Raw genomic sequence first — 18,805 nt, 5'->3', positions numbered from 1 at the left:
ATCAAGAAAACCATGGAAGTTGCTAGATATCAGCTCTTAAATTAAATTCTTATGAGCAATATTTGTTATCATCATTATATTTGTCCAAACAAATGTGCCTTGAGTTGTACCAGGCATTAAAATGGATCAATAAACTGAGGAAAAGAGTGATCTGATCATTTTTTCCACAACTGTATATATATTCATTCTCATCAATAAATAACATTCATTAATTTCATCAAAGTGTACGCACTGCATACAACTTCATTTTGCACTCCGCTCAGAGCCAGCGAATACATTGAACCCACCCAGCTCACTTGCTTACCAACATGGCAGACCATTGAGTACTACACTCTATTATATGTACAGTACATACGGCTGTCTTGCACATGCGTTATGAAGTCTTTGCAAATAGCTGAGTATCTCATCTTCTTTTTATTTCTGGCAGTTTGGGGCCTTACAGAACACTGCTGCCACTCAAAGGTCAGTGTAGGTACAAGGTCAGGTCTCTGATAGTGGCAATGCTTTACTGTCAAGTATGGGGCCGCATGGTTTAAAAATCTGTTATGATTTTCTAAATCTTTATGTGTGAATCCTGTATTTCATTTTTGTAATTGTTTTGTATAATTATGAAAATTCAAATTTCTTAAATTTATTTGACTTAATTTGCGTGAAAGTTTTTTTTATTGTTAACAGTGTTGCCACCTACAGGAGTGGAGTGGAAGAGTTTCTGAACGCAGCTTATGTTTTTATGTTAAGCATTTTTTAAAAGTGCTTTTTGTTTTTTACAGTTGGCAGACCTCTGCATACATACAGTATATGCAGTATTATGCAAGCTTCTAAGCTTATTCCTTTCATACATTTCACATTTATGTGATCATCTTGTGACCAGTGTAGGGTGTACCTCCCAAAGTCAGCTGGGATAAGCTCCAGCCCACCTGTGACCCTGAACAGGATAAGCAGTAGAAAATGTAAAAATGAATTTGGTGGAGCGCTATGCTGTCCCGAGTTTAAAATGAAAGACACAGTGCCAATACACATGCCAATATCAATTGCTCTTTATTCAGTAATTTATGTAACCATGGTGATGACACAAAACAAGATGAGAGCACGTTACCTACCAGCAGATCCTACAATGTCTTTATCTCTTTTATTTGAAGTGGTATGCACCCCATGTGTTATAGTTTTTTTTTTTTTATTTGCATCCAACTTGTGACTATTAATCATACAACGCAAAATGTGTTTTTAACCAGAAGCATTCACATTGCATTTAATTTGGACTCTAAACATGCACAATACACATAATTCTTCTTTAAATTACACACTATCTCAATGTGTTTTTCCATTATAGTCAGTCAATGTGACTCTCACACATCAACCACTATCTCACTCTGCTTTTGCGCGTACATTCAAATGTGTTCATGCTTTTACAATCCAGCATGATGCTGCAGTTGTGCAGCTTCACTGCGTCGGCTTCACACCCAGACACAGCGAGAGCTCATTTTTCTGAATCTTTCCATCCTTGTTGACATCACAGTGACGTAGCAAAACAGCTCGCAGCTTGTCCAACTCAGGACCTGTGAGGTTAGGCTGAAGACAACACAAGGTGTATGAAAATCTGTCTTATAAATGTTATAATGTTAATACATTTTAAGTGCTTCTTAAAATAGAAATATATAAAAAATGAAAATAACGCGATACATTGTTAATATCACTAGCAGAAAAAAAATATTAAAAAAGTAATACAATATAATATAATAACATAATCTGTTTCTTGCAAATGAAGGTAAAGTTTATAAAAACAAAGGAAATAAAAGTAGATTATGCTCGGGGCTAATAATAATAATAATAATAATAATAATAATAATAATAATAATAATAATAATTATACATACATACATACATACAGTTGCTCTCAAAATCACTCACGCCCCTCATTGTAAATTCTATTAAATTTTTTTTAGTTTGCAGTTACTAAAAAATTAAATCAACAAATTCATTCATTCATTTTATGTACCACTTAAAGCTGGAGCCTATCCCAGTTGACTTTGGGTGACAAGAGTGTACATCCTGGACTGGTTGCCAGTGTGTGATGATAATGAGGATGAACAATTATGCAAGACAAATTTCAGCTGATTTTCATCCAAAAAATAAAAAAAAAACCAGATCAGTTCATACACAAGGTCATTCAAAGTGCTTATTAGAAAAGAAGACTAAAATCACTTCATAACACCATTCCATAAAACATAAAAGTATAAATGAATTAAAAGCGAAAATAGTTTGAGTTGTCATATGCATAAAAGTGTTTTCAGGCTGGTTTTGAACATTGCCAAAGTTGAGGATTGTCTCACATCTTTTGGAAGACTGTTCCAGATTTTGGCAGCATAAAACTGAAACGCAGCCTCACCGTGTTTAGTCCTGACTCTGGGCACCCACAGGAGACCACACCCTGAGCTTCTCAGTGCCCAAGATGGTTCATATGGCTCAAACATGTCAGAGATGTAGTTTGGCGCTAGACCATGAAAAGACTATATACTGTATATGTATACAAGAAGAGCTCTTTTAAAGTCTATTCTCTGAGTGACAGGAAGCCAGTGCACAGACTTGAGTACTGGACTAATATGCTGCTATTTCCTAGTTCTAGTCAGGACTTGAGCAGCAGCATTCTGGATGCCCGGCAGCTATTTTACAGCTTTTTTAATGAGCGCGGTGAGAAGGCTATTAAGTAGCCTAGCCTGCTGGATGGAGCAGTCTCTCTAAATGCGGTTTATTCCCTTGACTTTAGCAATATCTTTAGATGGTAAAAAAGCTGTTGATGTTATTGATTTAATGTTGCTGTTAACGTCCAAGTCTGAGTCCATTATTACCCCTAGATTTCTAGCATTTTTAAGCATTATTTAGGGGTCAAACTGAGAGATGAAGTGTTTTTCAATTGATGTGATGATGCTTTCTTACCCTGACCAGTTCCATCATATCTTTGACAAAGCCATCCACCTCCGGACCCTCCAGTGCTCCAGTCTTGCTCTAAAACAGAAAAATACAAACAATAAACATAAGAAACAATGAAAATTGCGATTCATGATATACTGTAGATGAGATAGAAGAGTTTGAGCATTAATCTGCTGTCTAGTGAGTTTGCTCTCTGACGCCATCTTTCTTCCTTCGTCAAATCGTAAATGGTAAATCACCATTGAAGCTTATGGAAGCTCATAGTGAGAAAGTAAGACCCTGAATGGATAAACTAGCAAAAGGAGTGAACAGAGTGTTTTTTTCCCCCTTTTTCCCACATGACAAACACGCAGATTCCAGGGGAGACGGCGGTCAGAGCAGTTGTGAAGTCGTTTTTTTCGGAGTGAATTATTCCATAGCGATTCAAATTTGCTATTTTCTCACGTAATACACTCTGCATTTTAAATAAACTACGTAATCCCCACGATATTGACTTTTGTTCGCTTGTTGGTTCATTAAATCATATCACCTTTGTGGGAGGAGTAGCTTGCTACTTAGCACAGCAGACGATAGCAGCAGACAGCTTTGCTAAAATCATATTAACTGTATGTCAGACCCCAATGAGCTACCCCTGTTTCGAAGACCAGCACCTGCCACAGATAGATAGACAGATTGGTTGGTTGGTTGGTTGGTTGAGAAAGCAATTTTTCTAGTAATATGCTTCCCCCTAGTGTTCTGGACAGTGAATTTCACATTTAGAAATGGTAATTTATTAACAGCACAAACAACTAACATTTTACCATTATTACAGTCATAAAACAACAGTAAAAATAAGCTAACAACTGTTCATGTAAGTACATCAAAAACTATAAAACAGTCTGTGAACAGAAACTCTGTTGGCGGCGCTTCAAACTGAGACTGATGAGACACATTTTTGCCAAAAATGTTGTCTATTAGAAGCTCCACAGAACCTATATGGTCCATTAATTGAGACATCCATCAAGTCATCAGTTTGGTAGACCAGAATATAAGACAATTATCAGTGCTGATCGTCCTTTGCATGGTAAATGCGACAATTACTGTACCACAACGCTATGCCAAAAAGCGAACTGGCAACTTAATGGGTGTTTTATTTTATTAGATCTCATTAAAGAGCTCTTGCTGCTGCACCCAACCCTCTAATAAGCACCGCCTGCTACCATGCATATTTTGAAGTCATCTCCATTTAAAATGGAAAGCATGAATAAATAAGTAGGAGGGTGCGGAACAGATTAAAGGCAAGATATGGAAACTCTTTTTGTGGCTGTAGACATTAAAAGCCGCTAAGAGAACTTTTTATCTTTTCTTTTTATATCCACTTCTCCTTCACTTACAATATCATAATGATCAAAAATCTTCTCAAAGTCTCGTTTCCGCTCCTCTTTGCTGCCAGCCTGGAAAAGATACACATTTTAGAATAGCAGTGAAGAAAGTATCGTTCTTAAAATGCGTAACGGGACACATACATCCAACTGGAACTGGAGCAGAAAATTCTCTTCTAAAGCCAAGATCCTATTTGAGGAAAAAAAGACAAGGAATTTACATAACACATGGAAATATTATATTATCACATACAGTACTTAGGGTTACAATGTCTGGTCACAAATTCAAATGATATCCAATATAAGGGCTCAGAAATTCTGTCTTTACAAAGTTACTAATGATGATTTCTGATTGTGATGCTATCATGTAATATTATATGTATTATTGTTCTGTAGTTGTAGTTTGCAGCGTTGTAGACCTGCATTGCAACATACTGATCATGGGTATAATTCATTTAAAAAATACCACTGGGGATACTCGTCATTATGATATGTGTATTAGTTTCTATTATTGTATTCAAAGCCATATGAGAACATTGGTTTGGATATTTGGACAACAAATATATTTTTTATGTCAGGCCAGGCAGTCCCAGAATGCATTGCCATTGCTGATGTGTGTCACGCTTCTGTTTGCAATAATGTCACTCACGCTCATCATGTAGCTGTTTGAGTTTAAATCTATAACACAGTGGGGCAGAATTTGGATTTTAAACGCTTTACCAACTATTTATCATCTAAATTTAGCTAAAAATTGAGATAGCTTTTTCAAAGTTATTAGCTTGCCCCCTGAGGTCAGGAAGTAAGGTAGCTTTTAAAGGACAAAAGGCATATGGGTCAAGCACGCCATTGTAAAATTCAAAGTTGCGATGAATTTCTCAGTAATATGACGTGTTAGGACAGGATGGTAGTGTTTCATCACTCTCTGTAGCAGATCATAATGTGCAAACGCTCAGATTTTAACAACAAAACGAGTATTACTTGTATAATAAAGTCTGAGAATGTTCATTCTGAAGTATTCCTAGACACTACAAAAAAAAAAAATCTAAAAAAATCAGACAAGAGCATTGTTTGCCGAACAGCATTAAAGGTCTCTCATTTTGAAAAACAGACTTTTTAATGATTTTCTAACAGTAATATGTGTCCCGAGAGCCTGTTTATGAGCACCAAACGTAAGAGAAATCATCTCCGTCACTTGTTTTGCTAAGTTACAAAATGGCAATCAGGAACGGCGGTCACATAGGTCATGCTACATCGCCCGTCTATGATGTCACCAGCGGTTGATGTTAACACAAAACATGTTTCTTTAGTTTTACATGCATAAAACAATTCTAAATGCATTTGAATGATGAATTAAAGTGATACATCAACATGTAAGGTGACTTTTACCTTCAGTGAAGACTTGATGTGAGTGTTCCCAAAGATGTGGCAGCCTCCTTTTTTGTCATGAGTTATTTCTTGAATTCAATTAAATTCAATAGTGTTTTCCACCTTTTTTTTAATCAGAATTCTGGCACTAGAAGTTTTCTGTGGCTCCATTTTGGGTTAATGAGACGAGAAACACTATTGAATTCAAAAAATAACTTATGGCAAAACAGGAAGGTGATGTCCGTGTGATGTCTCGCTGCCACATCGTGTCTTTGGGAGCAGTCACATCAAGAATCACGTCTTCAATTAAAAGTAAAAGTAAAATTAAAAGTAAAAGAAACCTTAAATGTTCATTTATCCCTTTCATTCATCCTTTATATGTATTTATATGTTTTCTTTAATTGTTTACTGCATATAAAACTATAATTGTAAAACTAAAAAAACGGGTTTTGTGTTAACATTTTTGGCTTTCTGGAACGGAATAATTGGATTTCCATTATTTCTTATTGGAAAAATTTATTCAGTTAATGTCCGTTTTGGTTAGAGTCAGACATTCTGGAACAAATTCATGACGCTAAGCAAGGTTTCACTGTATTTATTTTATATATACTGTATATATATATTATTATTATTTTTTTTTTTACACAGTGACATCACCCCTAACCTCACATCACTGTTCTAATGTAACTAACCGAAAATACTAGAAACATCTTGGAATATGGTGCAGTTCTGCACCAAAGTCCACAAAAGAAATTGTGGCATACATTTATTTATTTATTTTTTAAAACTTTTCTTCTTATCTTCTTTGTAAATGCAGATTTGAATACAATTCTTGTACTGGAGGTCATGGTGTGTTTAAAAAAGCAACAGGGTTACTATGGCAGCAAATATTTCAATGATGAGTCACATTTCTGCACCTCGTGTTGCCGAATGTTCATATTTTCATGTAAATCTGTGCTTTAAAGCTCATGTACTGTACCTGGCTAGGTCATTGAGATCCAAACGGCCATCCCTGTTTTTGTCAAATATTTTCATCTGCCAAACAAAGAGGATTAAACATGTTTTCAGACGTCATTGTGGGTATAATCCTAACAGGGAAACAGGGAGGACAGCCTCTCTGCCACCTAAAGCTGAGCTCCAATAGTGTTTGGTGCTAGGTGTGCACGTGTGAAGTGTACCATTGTGTCGGTGTACTCCTCCAGCTTGTCAGGTGACACTTTCCTGCCGTGCTGCTGGAACAAGTCTTTCAGGAAAGCCTGACAAAAATAAAACAAGTTTTAAAAAACACACAGTATGTGGTAGAAGTGAGAGTGACATATTTAAATTTAGCTTCCGATTCATGTTTACTGTCATTGTTGATTCCCAACAAAATCAATTGTAACGGTTAAAGTCAACTCAATTCAACGGCGGCATGTCAAATAAAACACCTCATGACAGGACAAACATTTCAATGAGTGGAAGAACAGGAAATACATTTGCTCCATGAAGAGAAAGGACATGAAGCATGGCAGCATCCTTTTGTGTCTCATACCTTCAGCTCTTGAGCTGATATGTAGCCACTGCTGTCCACGTCGTACTTCCTCCATATCTGCAGTGGCAAGCACATGCAGGATTTATCAGGGAGGAAAATGGAAGTAAAAGGAAACCGCTAAGCTGACATGAAACAAAGCAAGAGAATCAGTATACTGTATTTAGTGAAAGGAAATTAGAATTAGAATTTCATTTGTTCATTAAATTGAATTAACCAGTATGGTTGGACGTCTCTCATTCCTGTTCTGTTTTAATGTGGATTTCTCCAGTTCATTTAAAAGCACTGAAGCATTAACAGTTACGTAGACCGGTGGATTCCTGCATATTCGTAACCCCGCAAATTCACATATTTTTGGTCAAATTTTGTTATATTTTTTTAAATCTTGATTTTTTTTCTCAGAAAATAAGCTGTTTTGTCCACATAAAACACATTTCATCCCCCATAAATCTGTTACAATTTATGAATACAATAATCCCTTGTTTAATTTATATTAATAAATTAATAATCCCTCGGTTAATTTGTTCCAGACTTCACCATGATAAGTCAGTTTACACAAAGTAGGATGCCTTATTTATAAATGGAATATTTTCGTAGTTACAGCGTAGAAAACCTGTTTATGACCTTCTAAATACATTTTTTAAACATTATTAGAGCCCACTAGACATGAAATAACACCCGTGTAGTCACCTTAACACTCATATTACCCAATATAGTAGACATAATAGGAGTAAATAAGCCATTTCAGACATAAATAAGTGCTTGGGTGTGTTGCTATAAATGTGTTGCCTAGGGGAGCTGAGTGGCGGGTGGACTGGAAGTGGCGTTTATGTCTTTATGCTAATAATCATTTTCATCAAGCGTTAAAATTTTGCATTTTGTTCAGCGGTCCTTGAATACAACATAGTTGTATGATGCGAGGGTTACACTTTAAAATGAGGTACACAAAAATACAGTAGTTACTGAGGAACTAATGAGGAACTAATGAGTAGAGTAGTTACTAAGGAACTAAGGCACATAAATTTAAAGTAGTTACTGAGGAACTAATAAGTAACTAATGAGTAGTGGTTAGGGTTACGTAGGTTCATTCCTCATTAACTACTGTACTGTAATTTTGTGTACCTTATTGCAAAGTGTTACCGCTGTGAGACTCAAAAAAACTTGCAACGAGGTGAACACAAGTTGATATACACTCAAAAAAAACCCAAAAAACATAACACTTTTTGAGAAATGGGAGGGTTCTGGAGCTGAATCAAAAATTGTAATATTGGTTAGGGTCACTTTTATTGCAAATGTTGACTCAAAATTGGAGGAGAACATCAATTTTTATGGGTGTCTTGATGACTTGCGTTTTTTTTACATTTACGGGTGGTCTTGGACGGTAACCCCCCCGTGAAGACCAGGGATCTACTGTATGTGGATGAAGAAGAATGGAATTTGTCCTGAATTTCAACCATCTAAAATGATTTAGCTCATTATTGCTTAATTTAAATGTATTTTTATATATCCATGCTTCATTATGAACTACAGTACTACTACTTACTAATACTTAACCTGTCAACAATTTAAGCATCATTTCACTCCACCTTATTAAGGCTGTCATCCAAATATTTACTAAACATATGAACATATCCTGTCTTATTAGACATTTTAACCACAAATGATTCCTTCCTTGATAAAATGTAAACATGTGAATTGTATACTATTAGAAAGTATGCTTTTACCTTCATAAAGTCCACACTGTTGTCCAAAGTAGCTTCTCTGTGGAAGATCAACAGGAAGTTCTCACGCTCAGGTAGGATCATGTTAGCCAACTGAAAAACAATGCATAGGTGTTAAAAACGTTGTGCATGGTGGCCACTTTTGATCTTTCCACCTGAATTTTCAACAGCACCTTTTCAAACTTTTTGTTTGACGTTTCCGTCCCATGAAAAAATGCTAAATGCAGTAACCTCAGGAAGAGCAGGAATGGAAAAAGAAAGCCAGTTCAATTCCGCCTCTGTAGATAATTATTTCATTTGAGTTTAGACACCACGAGAGGAATAGAAATGTGTGTTTGGACTGTCTCACCCTCCTCTCCCGCCTCCTCCTGTCTGTCCTTTAATAACATTATCTCCATTAGTAGATTAAACTTGGTCTTGCTGGCATCAGTCTCAGGGAAATCGACGGACACACTGCAGGCAGTGGTGCACACAGCACTTAGAACAAACGCAATGCACCAACATGAATGCCAAACACATGGCCTATCGTAGAGGATGCAGCAGCGTACTGACTTGGTTGCTCATTTCCTTCCTAATTCCCCATGCTGAGAGAATGCAGCACTGTGTGAACACTTAAGCCACTCATATTTTCAATACCGAAAGTTACTAAGAAGCATCGATTTGCAGGGTGTATATGCTTCAAATAAGGCCAACAAGTTTCTGGTCCTGCAGTAGAACCTTTTCTCCTGCTACACCACCACTTGTTTGCTTGCATTCATGATACCATATTATATACTGTATATATTATATATTAAATAAGGCCCCACAATAGTGTATTGGAAGTGTATTGGACAAAATCTAGTCTTGATGATGGAATTGAGACAGTTTAAAAGTACTGTTAGTAAGCCCCATTGTGAACACACAGTTTTGTGTGTCTGTAGCTTTAATGCTAATGAGCTGGGTTTGTCCACCCCAGTCCAAGAAGTGCTATTGTACACTTTATCCAATTTGTACATACAAACAGTAACTCTGCATGTGTCCAACGTAATAGATGCCATACAGTCATCCTTCGTTTATCGCGTTTAATTGGTTCCAGACCAGACTGGGATAAGTGAATTTCTGCAAAGTAGGATTCAATATTAATAAAAGGAATATTTTTGTAGTTAGATTACCTGTTTATGATGTTCTAAATACGATTTTTACCATTATTAGAGCCCTGTATTCTTTGTTTACGCCGCATTGTGCAACACTAATGCGCAGGCTGCGGTATCGGGATATAAGAGACGGCCGCAGCTCATAGCATATAGCAAGTTACTGAGCTAACTAGCTAGCCTCCAATTTATTTGTTGTAAACTTAGTGTTTCAAACAGAGTGGGGAAGGACAAAGTAAAAAGTCAAAAACTTACCACTTCCACAAGGAATGGGAGGAGAACTTTTTTCTTTTTTTTTTACCTCTGCATCCATAGCTGATTCCATGCAGTGGAAGTTAAGGTAATGTAAAGTAAGGTAATGTCTCATCAATGTAACGTTACTGACACCCAGTAGTGACCAGAATACTACATGACCACGAAACAGTGATCATTAATTCATTCATTCATTTTTTTAAAAAAGCGATAAGGGCAAGGGAGTGATATTCATACCACACTGTAGCGAGGGGCGACTGTGTATCACATACAACAACGTAACATTAAAGACTGGGACAGGGCAGCTACAGTCATCAACAATACAACTAAAGGTATCTTTGTTTGGACAAATATAACAATGACAACAAAAATAGCTCATAAGAGTTACATATCTTGGCCGTACAATGCTATAGAGCTATTCATGTAAGAACTTAAGTGATTTTGGTTATTATCAAGAAAACCACGGAGGTTGCCAGATATCACCTTTCAAATTAAACTCTTATGAGCTATATTTGTTATCATCGTTATATTTGTCCAAACAAATGTACCTTTATTTGTATCAGGCATTAAAATGGAGCAATAAACTGAAGAAACAAGGGTGGTCTAATCATTTTTTCCATGACTGATGTGCTAACTTTACACTCACATTTTAACATCAACCTCATGCTTGGTTAGCCTATTTGCTGTAATTAACCAAAATGATCAAAATTCCAGCTCCCATATCTGTAGCTGACGGATAGTTGGCAGAGCTCCATGCTATATTTTTATATGTGTAGTGAAGCCTTCTTTTTTATTTTTTAAACAAAACTCTTCTGTTGATCGGTGGTCATAGATACACATCAGTTGCATCTAGCTAGGGGTGGAACAGAGGAGGTTTTTCCTTCATGACATCCTAAAGTGAACATTTGAGCTTCTAGGGACACATAATACTGTTAAAACATGATTAAAGAGTACATTTTGCATATAAAACCTTGGATGTGGACTATAAAATTTGACTATAAATACAAGCGACCGGTCAAGTTAGATTTAAATCAAATGAACAAGACTGGCGAGATTTTTGAGATCTTTTTTCCCCCAGTAGTGAAGCTCTCCTTTGGAAAGCTTCCAGAGCAAATACAAATAGAATTAGGACGTCTTTGTCATGGACACATGAATTTAATAAAAGATGGAAGATGAGAGGAGAGAAACAGGAGAGGAAGAGGCAGAGGACTGTTGTCATAAAAGAAGACAGAAGCAAATAGTAGCCTGTGAATGGGAGAACACAAAAGAGACACCCTTGTGTTCTAAGTGCTCTGCTTTTTGTCATGCATGACTAAGCCGGTGTGTACAGTGGCGTCTGCAACTTACATTTGTGTCTGCCATACACACAAATCAGCATCCGACACTCTATATTCCGTTTCTGAGGTTTTCGCCAGTAAAAGCATAAAGGTCAAAGCAAGGTGAAAATGCAGTTTCTATCAGATCGTTTCTGAACTTGGTGGACGTATAGAAGGGAGATAGCCATTCAGCTGATTAGTGTTTCGTGTTGAATGACACTGCTTTAAGGGGATCGTCAAACAATGTATTTCCACAAACCACGTTGAGTCAGAGCTCAAATACAAGGTCTTGATGAAGGCTTTCTTAAAACCGTCATTATGAACACAAAAACACTTCACCCTGTCAGTTCTTGGGCTGCAGAGTGGTAAGGTTTTGGCTTCTTATTTTGTCCTTCTTACCCACTCCATTTAAAACACTTTCTAAAGTTTATAAGAAGTTAATTGGAGAGGCTAACTAGTTAGCTTGATAGCTTGCTATGCTATGCAATGTGGTGTAAACAAAGAATAGTAGGAACGTAAAGGTGACTATAGCGGTGTTATTTCATGTCGACAGGGCTCTAATAATGTTAAAACTCGTATTTAGAAAGTCCTAAAAATGTTTTCTATGCTCTAACTACGAAAATATTTCATTTGTTAATACTCAGTACTACTTTGTGGAAATTTACTTACGGTCGGGTCTGGAACCAGTTACCCCCGATAAACGAGGGATGACTGTACTTAACTTTGTTCGGTGAACACGACACTCGCTGGAGAAGCAGTTAGGGCGTGGTGCGAAGCGAAAGAATAGACTATGTGCGGCTCGTGCGAAGCCACACTACTATCAACAGTGGATGGTCATGACCATAATTAGGGTAAACATTGCATTTTAGCGTCTGCCCGGATATTGTAAGGATGGTCTGGAGGTGGTCGATCAACAATCCATTCCATTTTCCTCCGCTTATCCGGGTCCGGGTCGCGGGGGCAGCAGTCTTAGTAGGGAAGCCCAGACTTCCCGGTCACCGACCATCTCCTCCAGTCCACTGCGAGGACAACAAGGCGTTCACAGGCCAGCTGTGAGACATAATCCCTCCAGCGTGTCCTAGGTGTGCCCCAGGGCCTTCTCCTGGTTGGGCATGCCCGAAACACCTCACCAGGGAGGCGTCCGGGAGGCATTCGGACTAGATGCCTGAGCCACCTCAGCTGGCTCCTCTCGATGTGAAGGAGCAGCGGCTCTACTCTGAGCTCCTCCCCGATGACCGAGCTCCTCACCCGATCAACAATCTTTATTGCAAAAACAAAAACAGGCTACTCTCGCCAAACTCAACTGTCCTCACGCAGTCAGCACACGTGTCACGTTCAAAGATGCTCAGAAATCACAAAGCCTCTGTTTTTTAGTTTTATTCCTGCATTTCATGTCCTTTGTGTGTATAGTGTATAGTGAGACTGACTGAGGAGTTAATCAAAGTATAATTTAGGTATAAGATCGACCTCCAACAAAACTGGAAGAATCATTTACTACCTGCTTCTTGTCAGAACGCACACTGCTGGTTGCTGAAAGTGCTGATCAGGGGAAAATGTTTCCCTGAGGATGCTTGCTCCAGTCCCTGTTTTTACTTGTCAGTGATCCATCCATCCATTTCCTATACCGCTTCTCCTTGTCAATGATCTAATGGAGTGCTCATTATAAGGAGTACCTCCTGGATCTGCAGTTTGCCATCAGCAGAGACGTCGTAGGCGGACATGAACCTCTGCTTCAGTCTGTGGACTCGCTCATCAGTCACTTTCTCCTGCAAAGACAAAAAATGTACATTTACTAAGGTCATGGACATATTTATTTGAACATCCTTATTCATTTGTACAGAAGACGGAATACATAAAGGGTACAGTTGGGGTCCATTTCTGTCCATCAAGGTACAAGCTACACTAATGCACCCCTTCCACCACCAATTATCGGAAAAATGCATCTTTTCAAGGCACTAAAGGGAAAATATTGTTCCAAGGGTCAAGAGTACCACCCCAGTGACAGGCCATTGTACCCTTAAAAGGTACAACTATGTACTTCTTCAACAAGGACGCCATTTTTTCTCTCAATGCTACCACTTCACAAAGTACAACAGAGTCGTGACACTGCTGGCTGACTCACAGAGGACAATGACACTCTACCAAATGGAGGCAATAACACAGGTCACAACCTACTTTCAAAAGATGCCGTTACATCGAATATTTTTTACAACTAAAAATCAAATCAAATACATCCATAGTTGAAATGAATGTTTAAATCACATCCAGACGGCAGCAGGGCAAGTCTGTAACTATAGAAACATGTTACTGCTGTATGATGGGAATCACTGCTTTCCAAGCGGTGAGCACACAGTCTGCAGAAGTGCATGGCGCCAGACCCCGCCAGACCCATTACAGAAAGGCCAGTGTTTGTCTTCAGCATCATGCTCATGTCAGGACCTGGCAATATGTTGCTGCAGTTGCTAGGCAGAGCTTTTCAACCCTGCATGTACAAATATGACCTATTGTAGTATACTGTATATTAGAGGTGTCACAAGATCTAGCAAGATTAAAAGGTGACAAAACAGTCTGGTGGACACTAGGCCTGGGACGATAATAAATTAATGAATCACACGACAAATGAAAATGAACTCGATCATTTTGCCAGGTGCATGCGTGTCTGTTTTCCACGTCTCCTGCCTCCAAACAGGCAGGAAGAGGTATTTGGTCCATAGAACAACGGCATGAACAGAGTGAGCCCTTTTGTTAGTCATACAGTCTCTTTGTCTCGGTGGGTGGAGGCGGGGCCGGTAGCATACACACAGAGTGCAGAAGAGTGTTGCCTAATGAGGAGAAATGCAAGGTAATGTAGTAGAAATTAAATTAGTAGATTGCAATATATTCATTTTCATAGTCATATTTTTACATTTTTTCAAAGTAATGTTAAAATCTTGTCTCGTCTCGCTCCCGTAGATCCAATCTTGTGTAACGTTTCGTCTCATGAACTGTCCCGTGACACCCCCGGTATACATTATGTGGGAAACATTTGCATCAACGATGCACATTTTGATATATATTAGGTCCTCTGCACTGTCTAAAGAGATCCATTACAGATATTCTCCTTTTACAAAATACAATAACGATCAGTTTTGGAGGTTTAACAAAGTGTTGTTTATTATTGTGTTTGTAGTTTGCAGTGTGTACAACTGCACTGCATCATAATGAGAAGTATTGTGATTTGTTGGTCCTTTAATGTAGCACTAATCCACAGGACTACAGCCACAATGGTGGAATGAATGAAGGTTTTATTTTGACATATCAGTTATTAATTTAGTATGCTAATTTCAACAATATCAAGCAGTATATTTCATTCATTTATCATCATTAATAACTTATAGCCTAGTCCATACACTGCATTGACTGTTGCTGGAACTTTTTTTTACTCCTCTATTTATTCCACAATTCATTCATCTTTAATATTGATTTTATTTTTGTACTTTTTTATTTACCTTGTATTTATTTGTTTCCTATTTTTTAACCCCTTTTTTTTTTCCTTTCCTTCATCACTGCATAACCTCTTATCTATTGTTACACATTCGCTCCCTTTTCGTACATGTTGATTTGTGCAAATGTAACCATGTGATGCTCCTTAATGTTACCTGTTATGAGCATGTCTGAAGCAAATAAACCACACCATGATCATTGTTACATTACAACAACGATAATGATGATTATTATCTCACTAAAGGCAGATTTTTTTTTATACTTGTTTGGATTGGGTGATTGCATCCTATGTGTGCCTAATGAGGTCGAGTGAGTGTACAGTATATCATACCGAATAGACTAGATTTTTATGTGTTTATTGGAAGCCACAAGAAAACAATGCACTTATCCTTGTGGGCTTTCATGCTTGGAGCACAGACATCAAGAAAGACATGTGGTCTGTTTGTTTAATACCATCCCATTAGCGACCAAGGGAGTAAATACACCCGCAGTGTGCACACATAGTCTAGGAGTTGTCATGGAGAACTCATGCAACATGTTGACCGATAATCATTATGACTGAATGCTATCCATAAAAGTGTGGATCCATAAGCACATCAAAGCTCGAACATCCATCCATTTTCTATACCAAGTGAGATGGAGCCTATCCCAGCTGACTCTGGGCAAGAGGCGGGGTACACCCAGGACTGGTCACCAGTTAATCACAGGACACAAGCAACAATTCAACTCACAGTCACACAATTTAGCGTCTCCAATTAACCTAAAATGCATGTTTTTTTTAATGTGGGAAGAGGCCGCGCATGCACAGGCAGAATATCCACACTCCACAGAGATGCCTAAATGGAGATTGAAACCTTCAATCTCCTAACAGTGAGACCAACATGCTAACCACCAGGCCACCCATCTCCCATCTCGTACAAGTAAACACAAATATACTTTTTTGTGATTTAAACAACAACAATGTATTTATTAATTAAAATGTAAAATGAAAAAATAATGCAATCATTTAAACAATAATAGTTAATAATAATAGGTCGAAAAACACAAATATACTGTATATTAAAAGCGTATCATTTGGTGCAACGTTTTAAAACTCCAGTATGTGGCAACTCTCTCTATCTCCTAACATATCTCCCTTTTGCAGCCATTGCGAGAGCTGAGTCATGTATTGCGTGCATTAGTTAAAATGATGATGATCGTCCTGTAATCTAGATGCATTAAGTGAACTCCAGTCATCAGCCTACCGGGCTTACCTGTGGCTCCAGTCTCTTCATCATGTGACGGAAAAACTCATCCAGCTCCTTGCCTTCAATGTAGCCATTGTCTGACAAAAAGACAACACATAAATGCGATTTTATTTTAAATGTAATGACATCTTCAGTATATAACATGGATGCATAACCACCGCTGTCGCTACTTTGTGATCAACAATGGACATTATAAGTACATAAGGATTACGGTAGTCGAAAACCCTACAATAAGTAGTATCAATCATATGTAAGAGAAATGATGCTATTCAAAGTCCTTACCATCAGCATCAAAGTGCTGCCAGATCTCCAAGAAGCCAGCAGCGTCCAGTTTGTGAAAGGCACTGTCCATTTTGGATACTTTTAGCAAAGAAAGACTACTTGCCGGCAAGATGTGTTTCTCTTTCAAACTGCTTGCTTGAATGACATAATAGACTCTTTCCGTGCAGAAACCACACCCCCTCTGTGGGAGAGAACACACGCGCACTCATACAGTATACACGTACACTTGTGCACGGTTCTGTGATTGCCATCTGCTGGTTAATACACCGTATTAGACAATACACAATCATTACAGTGGAACCTCTCAGGTGTGGAGTTTGACCCTTATTTTGTGGAACAATATATGGAAAATAGTCAATGGTCTTTCACTTGTATAGCACTTTTCCACCTCCAAGGCACTCAAAGCACTTTGACACTGATAGCACATTTACCTACTGATGACGCAGCATCAGGAGCAACTGGGGGTTCGGTATCTTGCCCGAGGACATTTCGACACGATCACGGGAGGACGGAGGATCGAATCCGCAACCTTCAGGTTGGCAGACGACCACTCTACCACCTGAGCCGTGCCGCCCCCTCTCTCATGTGTGGGATCCTGCAAGCTTTTTTTTTCGCTTGACAGTGTTCCCTCATTTATCTCAGGGTCAGGTTCACAAAATAGCCCGCAATAAGTGAAATCCACAGAGTAGCCAGCATATATTTTTTTTACAATTATTATGTATGTTTTAAGGCTGTAAAACCCCTCACCGTGGCCACTTTTCTCAGACAGGAATGAACCTCTTCTCACATGTCTCTTGTTTAAACACTCTCAAAGTTCAAACCTTCATTTGAATTTTAATAATCACCCTACAAGTTTGGACACAAGAAATTATAAAGTGACCCACACGCATTTCACTCCTCTGATTGTGCCTCTCCATCCTGGCGCCTCTCCGCTGTAATGCATTTGGGTCTTTGTTAAACATATTTCTGCAGTTGTCGCTATTTCCCTCCTCTATGTAACAAAGCGAAGATTGATTTATTCTGAAATGGTGCCCGAACACAATACACGTTCCCACGCTGTAAAAAAAAAAAAAAGCATTAAAATTGCGCGAAACCGTGATGGAGCAAAGGAACACCGTATTGGGATGCAAACACAAAAAGAGTATAAGGAAAATGGTGATGATAACCATAGAACCATAGACGTAGACCTTGCTACAAGATAGAAAAGGGCCAACCTGCTAAATGCATGTTCATTTGCACAGAAAAAATAGTTTTTTAATTTTTCACATACAAAAATGTTGAATATTAACTTCTAAAAGAGTTTTTCAGACCACGGTCTGCTATATAAACTACAAAAAGTACTCTGTAAAGCAGTCATTCCAGTATTTCGCAGGCTTTTTTGTAATTGTTGCGGCCTAACATTACTAATTTTGCATCAGCTTCTTTAAAAAGTTGTGGCAAAAGTTGCCATGCCTTGAGGCTTCTTTTTTCCAAAAACATCGCACCAGCTTGTGATTTAAGAAATGAGAGGGGGACAACAAAAAAAAAAAAAGAGAGACAAGAGACAAGGACAACAGCAGCAACAACAACAATTGTGATAGAACAACAGAAACATGCAGGACAACATCAGCAAATAAATGTCCGTGACAACCACAAAGACGAACAAGGACATAAGGACAAAACAACATCAACAACCACAATGACAAAGCTGTCAATGACAATCACACATAATAGCAGTCATGAAATGATGAACTTTGACAGTGATCACAATGACAATACTGCATTGAAACAGTCACACATAGCAGTCATGAAATGATGAACTATGATAGTGATCACAATGATAATACTGCATTGAAACAGTTACACATAATTGTATTAATGAAATGATTGTCCATGATAGTGAACAGAATGAAAATTACTGTAATGCACATCATTGTAAAAAAAATAAAAATAAAAATAAAAATAAAAACTATAGTCATACTGCTGATATCACCGTCGCTGTAATAAAACCAACAACATAATAACACCCTGGATAACTCAGTGAGTAATGTGGGGAAGTACGTATGTACTGTGAGTGTGCACATGTACAGGTATCTCTGTATGTGAGGAAGACTTCATATATATAAAGGTGCAAGAATGTGTGGGCGTGTGATTGTCACTGAGAATGCATGAAAGGAAAGGGGCCGCCTTCCACCTCCCAGAGAGCCCCGCCC

At 38.1% G+C, this 18,805-nt stretch overlaps 1 protein-coding gene across 1 annotated transcript; it reads right to left on the bottom strand.

Moving 5' to 3' along the window:
- Positions 1–1,026: 1,026 nt before the first annotated feature.
- On the bottom strand, positions 1,027–16,779 carry scgn (secretagogin, EF-hand calcium binding protein). Its single transcript, XM_054781620.1, has 11 exons — positions 16,614–16,779; positions 16,338–16,408; positions 13,275–13,367; positions 8,907–8,996; positions 7,186–7,242; positions 6,833–6,910; positions 6,634–6,689; positions 4,434–4,479; positions 4,302–4,361; positions 2,935–3,003; positions 1,027–1,569 (listed from the first exon to the last, which is right to left on the bottom strand). The coding sequence occupies exons 1-11, from the start codon at positions 16,681–16,683 to the stop codon at positions 1,441–1,443; spliced, it is 819 nt and encodes a 272-aa protein (XP_054637595.1). The 5' UTR covers positions 16,684–16,779; the 3' UTR covers positions 1,027–1,440.
- Between the last annotated feature and the right edge of the window lie 2,026 nt (positions 16,780–18,805).

This window comes from Dunckerocampus dactyliophorus, chromosome 7 (genome assembly GCF_027744805.1).
Source record: "Dunckerocampus dactyliophorus isolate RoL2022-P2 chromosome 7, RoL_Ddac_1.1, whole genome shotgun sequence".
Classification (NCBI taxonomy): Eukaryota; Metazoa; Chordata; class Actinopteri; order Syngnathiformes; family Syngnathidae; genus Dunckerocampus; species Dunckerocampus dactyliophorus.
This window is presented reverse-complemented; position numbering and strand designations above follow the sequence as displayed.

Coding starts and splice junctions, on each gene's coding strand:
- scgn (XM_054781620.1), bottom strand. CDS start 16,683: ATGGACAGTGCCTTTCACAAACTGGACGCTGCTGGCTTCTTGGAGATC. Junction 6,690..6,832: donor AGGAGTACACCGACACAATG/GTACACTTCACA, acceptor TTTGTTTGGCAG/ATGAAAATATTTGACAAAAA. Junction 1,570..2,934: donor ATATGATGGAACTGGTCAGG/GTAAGAAAGCAT, acceptor TGTTGTCTTCAG/CCTAACCTCACAGGTCCTGA.